This window comes from Megalobrama amblycephala, unplaced genomic scaffold (assembly GCF_018812025.1).
Source record: "Megalobrama amblycephala isolate DHTTF-2021 unplaced genomic scaffold, ASM1881202v1 scaffold230, whole genome shotgun sequence".
NCBI classification, from domain to species: domain Eukaryota; kingdom Metazoa; phylum Chordata; class Actinopteri; order Cypriniformes; family Xenocyprididae; genus Megalobrama; species Megalobrama amblycephala.
Window position 1 is genome coordinate 699876 of NW_025953339.1, and position 16766 is coordinate 716641.

Below are 16766 nucleotides of genomic sequence, written 5' to 3' on the forward strand. Positions count from 1 at the left end.
ACAAGTCTTGTTTGTTTTGGTAAAAAAAGGGAATGCACTGAATAAAATAAACTACTTACATCAGAAACATAAAAACCACAAAACCAGCTACATTTTTACCATTTAAAAAGATATTTTAAGTACTGGATGCTACTGATCCAAGTCAACTTACCTGAGTTGGCTGCTGCTGTAGGCGTTACGGGGCATGACAGGGGTTTGCGGTAAGCTGCGGGGGTCCTTCGGCATTCTGGGTAAAGTTTTACACGGACTGCTTTGGGCAGAGAACACCTCTCGGGGGGTGTAATAATGTCCTGGCCCTTGGACCTCATGATCTAATCTGATTTCAAACAGACAGAAGAATACTCTTGATGAGAACATGTCTGGGTAATCTTTCAGCCCAAAATCAAAAGATAAAAAAAATAAGAAATAATGTTTTTGTATAAGGAGCAGTGGTGGACAGTGTCTGATTCGTGAACAAACTGATTCTTTTCAATGAACCTGTTAAACCGGTGTCATGACAAATCTGGTCCACCCTTGAAATCAGGTCTCCCCAAACTGTCAGTTAATGAATAACCTAAGTATATATGAATGATATTAATTTAATTTGTCACTACACCGGTTCGCAAACCGCACCGAATGATTCATTGCGAATTGGACTGATCCAATTGCAGCTGTTCTTGAGTCAACAACTCAGTGATTCAATGATCTGTTCAGATCGAGTCTCTAGTTAACCGAATTTACAAGTCTGACTCAAAATGAGCCAAGAACCAGGAGACAAGTGTGCGCGTGACTGATGCCGTGAAAAGTAACAAATGCCGAAATTTAGGATTGATTCTTGTAAATGAAACTCATCTTTAGGTCACAATTGTTTTAGGTCAGTTGTTTATGAACTAAATCTGCTGTAAGAGGGTAAGCTGTAATGTGGTGTAGATTTAAGTAAAAAAACAAAACAAAAAAAACAACAACATAACATTAAAATAATGCTAATTATTGCACTTGCAATCTTCTCCGCTGCCAAAGCAGTTTCAAATGATATAAAACAAAATATGATATAAAATGATATAATGATATAAAATGTTTGCATAGCATTCATTTTAAAATGTTATGCATTTAGCCCTACGTGACGTCTGTTTTTATTGTTTGTCAACACACATATTATGTATCTCCATCTTCCTTATTGACTAGTGCTGGCTACTTGACAATTAATAATAATTCATAATTATGTTAGAACCAGTAATTCCCCCTCCCCCAGGTATTTTGAGCAGTAGGATTATATAAAATATATAATTCAAAATTAATTTAAAAGTATATAAAATTACAAAACAATCATTGTTCGATCAGTACTTTTTACTTTTAATACTTAAGTACATTAAAAAATCAAGTACTTTTGTACTGTTACTCAAGTAAAATGGGAAAGGAGTACTTAAAACGTTTACTGGAGTAATATTTGTTGATTTGCGTACTTCATCCACCACTGATAAGGACAATGAAATGTAAATTTTATGACATTTTATATGCTTGGTTTGATGTAACACAAAGATATCGAATGGGCTAGAAGACTTGGAATATAATATGGGAGTTATAAATACTTGTATGTTGATTTTATGTCATTTTTGGAGCAATAATGTTCTTGACAGTTTTCATGTGATCCAGCCCAGTAGATCATGCAGTACAGTGATCATTCACACCTGTTAAGAGCTCGGTCGTGGTGTGTGTCGCTGGCTGAGGATCGCCTCTCGGGGTCGTACTCCAGGCCGGACGATGACCGAGGAGGACTGAGACACGGGGAACACTGGACGGAGCGAGAACGTGGCCTCTGACTGTCATCTTCTGAAGACACAAAGATGGCTTATGACTGCTGTGCTTTTCTGCTCCACTACATTTGGTTGCATCCAGCTCAAATAATATTATGTAAATTCGTTGTTGGTTTTGCATGATAAATGATCTATTATGAGTGTTAATGTACATGACTCAGTGCCTACTGTAGGGAACAATGCTGAGGAAGAAGCACTGGAAGTGAGCTAGTGAGTTGTAATACATCTTAATTACATAACCAGAGAGCTGATAGTGGTTTCATAATTGATGTCATTACCGTCATCTAGAGGAAGACTATCACACAGGGAGCTGCAATCAGACTGAGCCAGTTCATCTATGGAAGAAAGAGAAGTGATGTTATGTGATGAAACGCTACATAAATCAATGTCAATTAAACATTTAATTAAATTAACTACATGACATGATTAATCAGTTATATTGCATGTACTGTTATAATTAATCACACTAAATTAACATGTTAAATTCACAGCCTAATACACATAAATATGATACATAAAATATGAGGCTTGAGCCTCATTTATAATCGCTGTGAAATTGCAGTGGTACTTTGTTTCACAGTCTCTTGTGTCTTTTTGCTTTATTTCTGATCATGTGTATCTTTTGGAATCTCTTGCTTTAACGGCTTCCTTCAGATGGACTGAATTTCTGAGCTTTTGGTCAGTTCATCTGACACCAAACTGCCAAAGTCACGTGAACTATTGAAGTTTCAAAACACTTATGTAACGAAGCCTCGTTTACTGAAATCATGTGATTTTGGCGCTCTGTCATAATATTAAAGTTGAACCACTGTAGTCACATGAACTGTTTTAAATATGATTTTAGTAGCTTTCTGGGCATTAAAAAGGGGAGTGTTATTGCTGGTGATGCAGGCCTTCCTGAGTCATCGGATTTTATCAAAAATATCTTAATTTGTGTTCCGAAGATGAACGAAGGTCTTACGGGTGTGGAACGACATGTGGGTGAGTAATAAATGACATAATTTTCATTTTTAGGTGAACTAACCCTTTAAGTGTGAACTGAATGTTTTCAGACACTTAATTGCATGTTAATTGTAATCAGATTAAAACATAAGTTACACGTTAGATGTTATTTTAAGTTATTTTAAGTGTCCCTGTTACAGTATAATTGTACATTTAAGTACTGAGTAATATTAATTAACAACATGTACTTACTAAGGGTTAGGATTCGGTTTAGGGTTAGTTGCATATAATTATGCATAACTTATAGTTATTACAATAACTGTAAGTAAATCTTCATATGTAATTTCATAATTACTTCTATTCTGTTTGAAATATGGCTAAAGCGTATTCCCAAATGCACTGATAAGCATTTATGGTACAATAAAATATAATGAAATTTCTAGAAGACTGATGAATTTACTGTCATGTATTTAAATATATTTATAATTACAAATTTTAATGTTGAAGTTTTAACTTTAAATGTGATTATGTTACAAACTAAGTGTATTTCTTTAAAGCACAACAACAACAAAAAAATAAAACAATGTTTTAAAATGCAGGACACTTTAAACAAAAATGTTTATTTTGACATTAATACAAAGTGCACTTTTAAATGCGTATTATATTTTAAGTGTATTAAAAACAATGTTGGGAAAAGTTACTTTTAAAAGTTACTCTTCATTCATTACAATATTGCATTACTCCCTAAAAAAAGTAACTAATTGTGTTACTTAATTACTTTTTATGAAAAGTAATGTGTTTCATTATTTTTCATTACTTTTTCTCACATGGGCTGGGTTTGCTTGCTTGTTTGTTTATTAATAACAACAACAACAATGTTCTATTTTTGGCAAATGTAAAGGCCCTTTCACACCAAAAGTGAAATTAATAAACCTCAGCCTCAAGGAAATGCAAATTCACGCCTGTACAATAGAGGGCGCAGCTCAAACAAATATTTCAGCTGTACTGACATTCTGGATTGCAGAAGAATAGTTCAACTTACTTAAATAATAATAATAATAATAATAAAAAGAAACACAAATGTGATGTTTAACTAAAGTCATTTTTGATTATTAGTATGGTTGAATTCGAAGTCGAAATTGAAGGTCAGCAACAAAGACATCCGTTAATAAAGTGAGATTAAATACATAAAGTACTTGTATTATTTAACATTTAATTATTGCAGGTTTGCATTTCACTCTGCACTTGAAGAAGTGAAAGCATTCTAAATAAAGATATGACATTGATGATATAATAAAAATCTTTATATATGGGTCTAAAGATTTCTGAGGCATGTGAGGTAATAAAAGTAAAAATCTAGTCTTTATGCACTGCAGAGTATCCTTGCCCTGCGATGAGCCACTTCAGTGGACATCTGTCCTACATACCGGCTATGATCACAGAAGCTCTCTGTGTGGGTTTTTGTCCTTTCTTCAGTCTGTACTGGTTCATTTCATCTTCGATCTCCTGCAGCTTTTGCATGGCGTCTAGACAGTTCCTCCTCCTTTTTTTCCTCACTAATTTAGAGATTTCAGGATCAGCAGCGAGCTTCTTGGCCGCTTCCACAATTTTCTGCTGCAGCGCAAAGCGGCTCTCCAAATTTCTGAGATATGGATCCTGGAAAGGAGGATTGTCAATCATGTAATTTAATTTATATTCTAATCATAAATCTGTCCAAAAATGTAAATACGCCTATCGATGAGTCATCAATATTTGTGGTCTGTTTTACGAAATGCAAATGTATGTTTTATTTGGTCAACTTTTACAAATATACTAGCATGTAGATAGCCTCAATGCTAATAAAGATGAATTACAAGCCATAACATTTCACTTTTCATGATCTCTTAGGCCACAAACTAAAACAAACACACCCTGGGATTGTTCTCGATCAGAATCTGTGGTTGAAACCACCAATCAATAAACAGAATTCTTTGTCCAAAACAAGTGGCTGTTTCCCAAGATTGATCTCCAATACAAGGTCACATGCTGGAATTATTTGGCAGCTAAAATCTTACAGGTGATAATGGACAACGTCATGAAGAAGATCTGTCATTTCAGTCATTGGCATTTTACCAGCTCAGGACAGCCTCAAAACAATAGAGCCAAACCCCCAGTGTCTAATATATTATTCAGTCCTCTACTTGGCAACATTGTTGTATGGCAATGTTTCACACTAACCTCATTATATGGGAAAAGGTCATCCAATTTGAAGGCCGTCCCGACTCTCCTCCGAACATGAGGAGGGGTTTCGCCTTTGATTAGGGGATACTCTTTTGGGAGTTTGCCAGTGAGTTCCTGAGAAAACAGATCAAACATACTGTAAATGGGTGAAAGTCACAAAGAACATTTGTGGGTTATATTTTACCACCCAAATTTAAAAATAATAAATAATATTTTGCATAAAAACAATGGAACCAATTTTAGAACCAAAATGATTATTTTTCCCTCACATTCTCATTAGAGTAATGCCCAAAAAAATCTCATTTTCATAACTGTAATGTGTACAGGTACTTTGCTTTCTAGTTGGGCTGAAATTCAGGTAACATAGGTAAGAGGTTGGTAAGATAAAAAAAATACAGTAAAAATAAAACAAATGTGAAATATTATTACAATTTAAAATAGCTGGTTTCTATTTTAAAGGTGCTATAGAGGATGTTTTCGACGACTGAGAAACCAAAGACTGTTAGTGAGTTTTTGAAATGAGCGCATGCATAAGAACAACCCCCCTCCTTCACAGCTCATTTCGAGGGAACGCCTCCCAAAACTTGTGCACGAGTATTGGAACACGGCATTCGCTGTGTCGTGTTAGTGGATTCATTATGTCGGACTCACCGCAGGTAACTCAAAATCTGCAGTTGTTACTCCTGACAAAAACATTGCATGCGGCGCCTGTGGAGTGTGGAAAGTTACTGGAGCGTAGAGATGGGTGGATCGATCCTGAAGTATCGATACTTTCGCTACTGGCATTGTATCAAAAAGATCGATTCTCAAATAGAAGTATCGATCCTATCTGTTTTTTTTTTTGTTTTGTTTTGTTTTTTTGTTTTGTGATTTTGGGATATTTTAATAATAGTAGTACGCCGTATATTATTGCAATATTTACTTAAATAGGAATGGCAATGGGAACTACATCTTCTTCCGCTGTATCTCCGCTTGTCGAGACAGTGTTCACTCACTCTGTCAAAGACAAGCAAGCACGCACAGCGCAGGATTTTAAAGGGAGTCGAGTGCGTGGCTGCGGTCATGACTGAAAGAAAAAGAAGCATAATCTACAATGATGACAATGATGAACCTTCGTGTGACGTTTGTCAAAAAACAATACGTCACACTTTTTTCAAAAGCAAGAGATTTTGATCAGTCAAAGAAAAACAGGCTGAAGAGGAGAATGTCATTCACTTTGTTTCATCTCAAAAACCTATAAAGGGAAGAAATGTAGAAACATTATGTGACAATTATTGAGAAAAAGTTTGTGAGACATGTTACATTTTTTTGTTATATTTTGTTGTTAGCCTACAGTGATATCTTTGTTCATTTAATTAATAATGTTCAGTATTTTTTAATGAATTAAAAAAATAATCATGTCCATTTATTTAATATTAATAATGATGGCTATCAAAAAACAATATAAAATCACTCACATTAAAATATTTCATTGGAGCATCGGTATCGATATCGACGATACTTTTCTTGAAAGTACTTAGTATCGGATCGGAAAGAAAATAATTGGTATCGCCCATCCCTACTGGAGCGCGCACATCTCTCACAAGGAACATAATGGCAGTGATTGACAAGCCAGAGGGCCAATCGTTTACGCAATGATCACACAAACGATTGGCTGATGTTTTTAAGGCCCTACCTCGTGCACAGAAGATGTATATTGATATTATTCCTTTCAGTGCACCTAATAAATAGTTTTTTGTCAGTAGAGACAGTTTCAAGTAATATTGCAAAAATGTATAAAACAAAACATCCTCTATAGAACCTTTAATATATTGTAAAATATAATTTATTCCTGTGATGATAAAGCTGAATTTTCAGCATCATTTCTCCAGTTTTCAGAATTATTTGATGAATACAAAGTTCAAAACAACATTTATTTGAAATGGAAATATTTTGTAACATTATACACATCTTTATTGTCACTTTTTACCAATTTAATGTGTCCTTGCTGAATAAAAATATTAATTTCTTACAAAAAAAAAAAAATTAAGCCCAAACTTTTGAATGGTATTTATATAATTTTGGAGTGAAATATTACCCAGACATGTTTTGACAGACTCTGAAAATCATCAAAATTAATGATTTTCTCTAAAATAATATGTTAGGGATAATATATAGTCGGCCAGTCACACTAATAAATGCGGAACATGATCCAAACATATAGAATTAAGTATTGTAATAAATATGTCAAAATAAAACTAGTTTCAATGGCATAGAACAAAATATACAAACAAACTGGTACAATTTTGTCTAAAATGTAAGATACTATGTATTAACTTCTTGTTTATTGAACTGTTGTGTAAATGCAATATATCCAGTGTTGGCGGTAATGCACTACAAGTAACGCGAGTTAAGTAATCAGATTACTTTTTTCAAGTAACTAGTAACGCATTACTTTTAAACTTCCAACAAAATATCTGAGTTACTTTTTCAAATAAATAATAATGCCAACACTGAATATAACTATAACAGTACATAGTATATGGACTATTTATGTTTTTCAGTGTTATTACAACACAGTCAGGAAAAAATGTTGTTTGCTCTTACAGCCTCTCGCAGGCAAATTTCCTTCAGCTCCGTCAGTTTTTGGCTAAGTACATCCTGGATCTCTCTCTCTTTCTTTCTCAACTCAGCAAGTTTCTCTTTTTTCTGGTCGTCATTCATTTCTGAGTCAGCCGAACCTGTGAAATAATGCATTAAATAATGAATGCATTCATAATGACAGGTAATAAAAGAAAATATCACGTCGAGACTGTTTGAAGCACAATGAACTTCAATGACATTTCGCTAAGTCTACAATGTGTCTTGAGAAGAAGCAACAAAAATAATAAGAAGCCATTCGAGGCAAGCAGCTCATTAACAGAGATCTGTGGATGTGTGATGACATGTGGATAAACAGAGGTTTCTAAAGGAGCAGTTCTGACTCAATCATCATGTACTCTTGAACTATCCTGAGGGTAAGACGAGAGCTCATGTACCTGTTGAGACGAGACTCCCGTTACTGGCCATGATGAGCTGATTTTTCACTGCTGCACTCAGTTTGTTCATCTTTGATGCTCCGTTCTCTGTCAGGTCAGTCGCGATGTCTCCTAAACTTCGGGCTGTGGTGATTTTTGCCTGTTAAATAATATATAAAGGAAGAAGGATGTTGAAATATCAAAATAAAATAAAAAATCTCATTTGTGTGTTTTATTTCTTATGGGTTCCCAGCTATCAGGGAACATTCTCAGAATGTTCTGGCAAGGTTCCCTCAAAGTTATGAACAAACGTTCTACCAGTAACATTAATAGAATGTTTGTTCAAAACTATCTGCTTGTCTTTAATAATGCTCTCAAAACATTAGCACAAAAACGTTATTTATAAATATTCATCAAGTGTCTAATGTTTCTTCTGTCCAGAGAACATTCAAAATAGAACATAATGTTTGAAGAATTAAAAAATTGGTTAATTTCCTTAACCTCTGCATAACCAAGAAAAAATGTTTTTAAAACATTTAAAAAACTGGACCTTTTAAATGTTCAGAGAACATTAACTTAATGGGAATGTTAACAAAATGATCTTAAAACATATTTTTGTTAGCTGGGTTACCACCCGACTGACAAAATTTTTGTTTTTGGTAACACTTTATTTCAATGGTCCATTTCTAGTTAGTTAAACATTCTACTAACTATAAGTAACTTTGCAACTACATGTCAACTAGCAGTCATTAGAGTATTAGTAGACTGTCTGCTTAATATTTGCTAACACTTAATTTTGATGCTCCTCAACAGACATTCTACTGACTTTACATAACTTTGCAACTATGTCAACTAATTATTCTAACCCTAATCTAACAGTCGACTACAGTCTAGTAATACTAATACTGAGAGTTAGTTGACATGTAGTTGCAAAGTTACCTACAGTTAGTAGAAAGTCTAAAGTGGATCACTGAAATTAAGTGTACTTTATAATAAAGTTAACTATTCCTAATTGTTCTAGGTTAAGAGACTATAACTACTTTAAAAAAACCTGATACTTATGAAACACACACACCTCTGCTGTGATTTAACAAGACAGTGGGTGTAGAGCGACTATTATTAAGACTAGAAAATGTTTCATTATTCTGGAATGGTGTAATGCCTGCTTTAACATTTGGATTTGGGTGCGCTGAATCTCGTCAGTCAGTATGAATCTACTGTACTTATATGAGCAATCTACATCTCATGTGTGTATGGTGACTTACTTTGCTCTGTTTTCTGTTCAGGTAGAACTGGTGTTGACTGATAGCCATGATCCAGATGGTTTTGATCAATGAGTGACTGGCATACCAAGTGTGGATCACCAGCCCCGTCTGGCCAAAAGTGCGTTTAGTCACCGTTCGCCTACAAGCGGATGGACACACACACACACAGAGAGACATGCAGCATGATCAGAAGGATACACTCACAGAAGAAACTGGAAAACACTTACACTCACACTCTGCAGAAAATAGCAGCTAACACAATGCATGCCAAGACACATTTTTAATAAACAGTTACTAACCATTTATTAGCTCATAATAATAACAACTTGCATTGATAACATTAAGAAGCATTATTAATTTGGCAAACATTTGAATGGTAGTGTGTATAAGGTGGAAACCAGCTATTCTATGATCTCTTATGCTCACACACAGATCCAAGGTCAGTCGCCACAACCTCCATTTCTCCTCACCTGTGAGGGTCATTCACCTCCACAGCAAACTTCTTCTCTCTGAAGTACAAGTTCTCCAACTGCTTCCACTGGAAGAGCTAATGCAGGCAAAAACAACATGTGAGAGTTTCACTGGGCTCCAGCAGACAGGCTGATCTCTCACGATACACCTCACTGGAAAATGACTCACAGCACGTCTGACACACTCAACCAGTACTGTATGCAACCAAAGCAATCCTCAATTTCTATTCTCTTCCATTCAGTTATGATTTTAGAAATAATTTCATTATGATTTTAGATTAAAGATGAAAAAAATTAATTTGAAAACTACAACATTATCAGTAAATATTGACTTAAATTTGGGTCCTTTTTGAGCTTTACAGACATGGTCACTATGAGCTACATCTTTAAAAAAAAAAAAAATGGAAAAAATAACAGCAAACAGGAATGAGACGAAGGTGAATAAACAATGACAGATTTTTCAGTTTTGTGTGAAATATTACAAACTATTATTAAAACTACATTCAAACTCAAGTTGATTCCATCATATTAAGTGCAAAAACACTACTATTCAATTATTTGGGGTCTAATATTTTGTAGTGTTTTTTAGTCTCTTATTCCCAAAAAAGGCATTTATTTCATTTTAAAAATACAGAAAAACAGTAAATATTGTGAAATATCATTACAATTTAAAATAACTGTTTTCTATGCGAATATATTGTAAAATGTAATTTCTTCCTGTGATCAAAGCTGAAATTTCAGCATCATTACTCCAGTCTTTAGTGTCACATGATCCTTCAGATATCATTCTAATATGATGATTTGATGATCAAGGAACATTCTTATTATCAATGTTGAAAACAGTTGTGCTGCTTAATGTTTGTGTGGAAACCATAATAAATTTTTTTTCAGGATTCTTTGATGTATAGAAAGTTCAAAAGAACAGTATTTATTTGAAATTAAAATCTCTTGTTACAGCATAAATGCCTTTATTGTCACATTTGATCAAATTAATTTGTCATTGCTGACTGAACGTATTAATTTCTAAAAAAAAAAAAAAAATCTTACTGACCCCAAATGTTTGAACGGTAGTGTATATTAACCCTGCAGACAGTAACCCTACATTTTTTATGGTTATTCTGTCATTAAAAGGAAAAAATAAATCATTTCTGTAATATTTATAAACATTATAACATACAGTATAAACACTTTCTCCTTCAATATGTCATCACAACAATTCAGCGACGGCATCTGCAGGTTACCGACAAGAACATTCTCTAGTCTTAACTCTCAAGTCTCTTAAGACTTCACCTGTGAAATTGAATTATCCAGCTTTTAGAGCCTCTTACCGGTGGTTCGGAAGGTTAAATGATGTTAATCAAATCCTGAGCTTCTTCATTATGTTATCGTCTACTCTGCTGAAGCTGCCTTTGCTCGCTGTGCCTGACTTGTCTCATCAGGTTTCCTACAGAAGCTTCAGGCATGCGGTCTCAGCCCAGCCTTGCTGCTCATGACATCACTCAGATACCAGAGCAGCTCCTCACATGACTGAAGTGTCTCCAGATTGCCTTCCCTGCTGTGATTCCGGAGTGAAACTGATCTAATGCTCAGGATGGATGACTCTCACTGAGGCTGGGTCACTGCTCCACCTGTTCTAACACCGCTGGAGATTCCTAAACCTGTTGTTCGGTTAATAATGTCATGTGTGTGTAATGTGTTATATAATTCAGTATATTTTCAGTGTGCTACAATCTGATAATTTCCTGTCACTCTCTAATTCTGTATATAGTACAAGTTGTGTTTTACAACCTGTGTGTTTCAACAGCAGTTCCCTGTTACGTAACACATGCAGATGTCCTGTATAGACTGCATGTGGTGAATGTAACACCGCATTTCCATATCATAGTGGTCTCAAGAGCAAATAAACTATGAATGCAAGTGCCGACATGCCACATCTGGGGAAATCAAAGACTGATTTCACAAGATACTGAGCTCTGTACAATGACTCAAGATTATATTTAGATAACACATATTTCTCCAGCGCCCAGAGGTAGGAAAACACAACGTACCTTTCGAGGTTTTACTTTATCCTGGTGGTCATACTGTCCTATGCCTTTATAGCTGATGCCCAGCCACCATGGAATACCTTGCTTATCCTGGGAGGCCAGAAAGACCTTTCCATTAGTTACACATCAACAGCTTAAAAGACTGATGCCTTTCAGTTATCTTCTTTTATTACAGTTTCTCATTCGCTTTTGTTTTTCTCAAATTCTCGAAATCCCTAAACAGCAACAGCAGTTTATTTTTGTAGAAATGTGTTACATATAAACTGAAAATACAGTTGTAGAAGAGCAAGATATGCAAGAATGTGTGGTGTTAGGGGAAGACATAACAGAATATGTAAAAATGAACAAGCAACTGTGAATTTTCAGTTTACATGTAACACATTTCTACAAATATGTGCTGTATATATAAAAATGTTCGGTTCAACTTTACATGAGGTGTCTTTAACTATGTACTAACATTTAAATGAATAATTTGATAGAATGCACTTGTGTAAATACATGTTTTTACATTGTAATTGTAATGACCATATATAATTATTTCTCAGTCTCTTTATTAGAATATAACCAGAAAACACAGGAAATTTGTATGCTGTATTAAAAAAAAAAAAAAAAACAGAAAAAGATCTGGAGCCCTGGAGACCTCACGCAGGAGCGGACTGAAGTGGAGGGCAGCCATGGCGGGTCAGGGGCCGAGGGCAGCCATGGCGGGTCAGGGGCATTAAACGAAGCCTTACTGCCGTCGAGCCCAGGCGGCGCTGAAGGACCGGCGGAAACATCGGCTCCACCGACCGAAGCGCAGGCGGGGCACCAGAAGGCCGCAGTAGAAGCCAGACGACACACAAAGGGAACACAGGAGGGAGTGAGGAGGCCAACTGAGACTGAGGGACGGAGGAACGGAGCAAAGACGGAGGAGTGCAGTCCAGAGGCGAGGGCAGGCTGACGAGGGACCAAAGTGTGACCGGAGGCAGGGTGGAGACTGGTGAGACTAGTGGACAGATGGGCCATGGTGGAGACGAGGGAGGTTGGAGCCAGGGTGAAGGTAATCGACCAGAGGGCCGAGGTGGAGATCTGGACGAGGGGGCTTGAGGTGGAGTACTGGTTGAAGGGACTTGAAGAGGAGGTGAAGTGTAGAGACAAATGGGAGGAGGTGGGAGAGGGAGGCAGGGAGGGAATACAGTTTTAGGACTGGAGCCCAGCGGGGAAACACAAAGTTCAAAGTTCGTAGCTGGAGCGGGCTCATGGCAGACTGGAGCGGCTGGCTTGGCGGCAGCTGGAGCGGCTGGAGCTGAGGGCTCGGCGGCGGCTGGAGCTGAGGGCTCGGCGGCGGCTGGAGCTGAGGGCTCGGCGGCGGCTGGAGCTGAGGGCTCGGCGGCGGCTGGAGCTGAGGGCTCGGCGGAGACTGGAGAAATAGCTCGGTGGCGGAGACTGGAGAAATAGCTCGGTGGCGGAGACTGGAGATAATAGCTCGGCGGCTGGAGCAGAAGGCCAGTCCATCCCCTCATATACAATTAAAATTCCCGTAGGGACGGGAGCGGGCTCAGCGGAGACGGGAGAGGGCTCAGCGGAGACGGGAGAGGGCTCAGCGGAGACGGGAGAGGGCTCAGCGGAGACGGGAGAGGGCTCAGCGGAGACGGGAGAGGGCTCAGCGGAGACGGGAGAGGGCTCAGCGGAGACGGGAGAGGGCTCAGCGGAGACGGGAGAGGGCTCAGCGGAGACGGGAGAGGGCTCAGCGGAGACGGGAGAGGGCTCAGCGGAGACGGGAGAGGGCTCAGCGGAGACGGGAGAGGGCTCAGCGGAGACGGGAGAGGGCTCAGCGGAGACGGGAGAGGGCTCAGCGGAGACGGGAGAGGGCTCAGCGGAGACGGGAGAGGGCTCAGCGGAGACGGGAGATTGCTTGGGCTTTCTTCTCTTCCTCCGCTTTCTGGACCCAGCGAAGGAGTGTGGGTCCAGCATGGAACAGGCAAGGAATTCACTGGAGGGGCATGCGGAGGAAGACGGAGGCTGACTAACTGGCCTGGCCAACCGTGTTTCTGGACGAACTGGACAAAACAAACACTCATCCTGAACCTCTTCTACTAGGAATTTGGAGTCATTTAAACACAAAATTAAATTGATAGTTTCACTTAAGGAAAAACGATCGTCAGGTTCATCAAAACGGATAGTGTTGTCATCCAGCCCGTCCAGAAACAGGGCGATCAAATAAGCGTCTGGCCAGTTAGTCATAAAAGCAAGCTCAACGAACTCCTCCACATACCTCTCCAGTGAAAGACCAACCTGCAGGAGCCCGATGAGACGATCAGTGGCCTTCATGGGAGTGGGAGGCATGGGAGAAGCTGGAGCCCGGGAGCAGAAGATTGCATCCATCTTTTTTTTTTTTTTTTTTGTGGAAATCCTGTCGTTTTAAAGGTCCGTTCTTCTGTTACGGTAGCTGGTAGAAGGATGAGGCAAATACGGATTTCCACAATAATATAAGATACATTTAATGAACAAAGGCATGGAACACCAACATACACGTTAACACAACAGAGAACAGACGAGGAGTGAAGGGAGTGAGTGCAATATAAAGGCAGTGAAGATAATCAAGTCCAGGTGCAGGTGATGAGTGATGATGGGGAGATGACGAGGGAAGTGAGTACAGGTGTGGCGAACAGGAGGATCATGGGAAATGTAGTCCAGGGAAACAAGGGATCTGTGACACTAAAGTGGCAACTATTTATTGACCTCCCCTTACACTTGAGCAATAGCAGGAACCGGCTCTCTTAAACCGAAATGGAATGGAAAGGGACTTGGAAGGCCAAGAAAACTTTCAAAATCTGAGAATCTTTCTCAGATTTTCTTCTTTGAGAAACTGGAAGAAGTCAGGAGATCACACTAAATACTGATTTTTGCTTAAAGGAAATTTTTTGTACATATTTCCTGTATTTTCTGTTTGTATAGTAATAAAGACAAAAAATAAAAATTGGATGGTCATTAAAACATTACCAAAACAACAAAGCTGGTGGTGGCCTAAGACTTTTGAACATTATTGTGTATATATATATATATATATATATATATATATATATATATTTTTTTTTTTAATATATATTTTTATTAGTGGGTGAAGGACACTTTAGTTTATTAATGTAAGTGAGGATAGCAAAATTAAGTAAACTGTTTTTATGTAAGTAAAAATTCTTCATACAGTGGACTACCAGTAAAATCGATACAAATTTGGAACCAAAAATTATTCAGACACTTTGACCTGACCATGTTTTGCTTAAGTGTTATCTAACATAATTAAAGGTGCCCTAGAACCAGTTTTACAAGATGTAATATAAGTCTAAGGTGTCCCCTGAATGTGTCTGTGAAGTTTCAGCTCAAAATACCCCATTTTTTTTTTTTTATTAATTTTTTTAACTGCCTATTTTGGGGCATCATTAACTATGCACCGATTCAGGCTGCGGCCCCTTTAAATCGCGCGCTTCCCTAATCATGTAATCATGGATCATGTCAGTTATTATTGCTCCATCTGCCATTTTTCGCTATTGTTCTTGCTTGCTTACCTAGTCTGATGATTCAGCTGTGCACAGATCTAGACGTCCTGCCCTTGTGTAATGCCTTGAAAATGGGCTGGCATATGCAAATATTGGGGGCGTACATATTAATGATCCTGACTGTTACATAACTGTTACGGAGGTGTTTTAAACAAATGAGATTTATATAAGAAGGAGGAAACAATGGAGTTTGAGACTCACTGTAGGTCATTTCCATGTACTGAACTCTTGTTATTCAACTATGCCAAGGTAAATTCAATTTTGATGCTAGGGCACCTTTAAGATTTATTTTTCGGAACTCTTGTCATATTTTATTTTTTAAGATCTTGTCATATTTTATTACCTTTTTTTTAAAACTATAGTGAATAAACTGTATCAATGAATGAAATGTTCAAGGTGTCTGAATAAATGTTGGTTCGACTAGTGCTGTCAACGTTAACGTGTTAATGCATGCGATTCATTTTTTCCCGGTTTAACGCATTAAAAATATTAACGCAATTAACGCAGCATCTGTTTTTTTCTATCATTCTTTGGCTAGCATTACAAGATATGATCACACTCTTATTCATGCAAATGATTTTAAACCATTTAAATGCCAAAAGAGAAAAAAAGAACACACTGTCTGTGAATGTCCTGTCACACACATGACGCACAGAAAGACGCATGCCAACGTGTGCATGGACGGCGCGCCAGAATCGAGTTCTCTTTCAAGCTTAAACGAACAATAACAAACACAATAATGCCAAAAATATCTGTTTTGTCGAATATCCTCATAAGAGCAGCCTTGAATGACTTAAATAAATTCTTAAAATGAAAGTAAAGAGCTGTGAAAAAAGTGGGACGCGTGTGAGATCTGCGTCATGTGCAGCAGCGGCAGCTCTTAAAGTGACAGCAACCACTAATGCCGTCTGTCATTGAAGATAATGAAAGAACAAAGTTAACAGAGAAAATTACACACTTTTCTTGACTAAAGAACTTTTGTTGCTTTAATAATGATTTTCTATATTTAATTTAGGCTGTAAATTATGCAGTGCAGACTGTTTGGTAACTTTATTCAATTTCTGTTAGACAGGTAGGAAAGGCACAGGTAAATATGACATTTATAATTGGTTTATGTGAGGATTGTTCTAAGTTCACTTAAATTAAAAGTTGTTATATTTTTGAAGACTAATAAATGTGTCATGCAAAAATTATATAGCTTTCAATTACACTGTAATGTTGAATGTCTATAATTCATGTTTAAAATTGGGGGAAAAATCTTTTTCATCGAGACATCAGTAGCTGTAGGCTATTAGTATCAGTGATACTGGCCTTCATTCATAAAAAGATTATGCATTAAACAAGTATTTAAAATATACTGTCTTCATGATGTTTCTTTATGTTGTTTTAATTTGGAGATTAACTGTGAAATTATTACATTATAAAATATATTAAAAACATATAAAACCGTAAGTGTTTTCAATTGCGATTAATCATGATTAATCACAGAAAAAATTTGT

General features: G+C 37.2%; 1 protein-coding gene across 3 annotated transcripts in view; it reads right to left on the reverse strand.

Moving 5' to 3' along the window:
* frmd4bb (FERM domain containing 4Bb) overlaps positions 1-16766 on the reverse strand; it is a 77388-nt gene that overhangs the window by 7955 nt on the left and 52667 nt on the right. For 2 of the 3 annotated variants that reach the window (XM_048179542.1, XM_048179540.1), the window contains exons 11-20: positions 11735-11821; positions 9687-9763; positions 9217-9355; positions 7973-8111; positions 7542-7675; positions 4953-5069; positions 4163-4391; positions 2072-2128; positions 1668-1809; positions 152-316 (exon numbers count right to left, since the gene is read on the reverse strand). In XM_048179542.1, coding sequence (XP_048035499.1) covers positions 152-316; positions 1668-1809; positions 2072-2128; positions 4163-4391; positions 4953-5069; positions 7542-7675; positions 7973-8111; positions 9217-9355; positions 9687-9763; positions 11735-11821 — 1286 coding nt within the window. The remainder of the gene's footprint in view (positions 1-151; positions 317-1667; positions 1810-2071; positions 2129-4162; positions 4392-4952; positions 5070-7541; positions 7676-7972; positions 8112-9216; positions 9356-9686; positions 9764-11734; positions 11822-16766) is intronic. The other variant, XM_048179541.1, reaches the window with a different exon arrangement.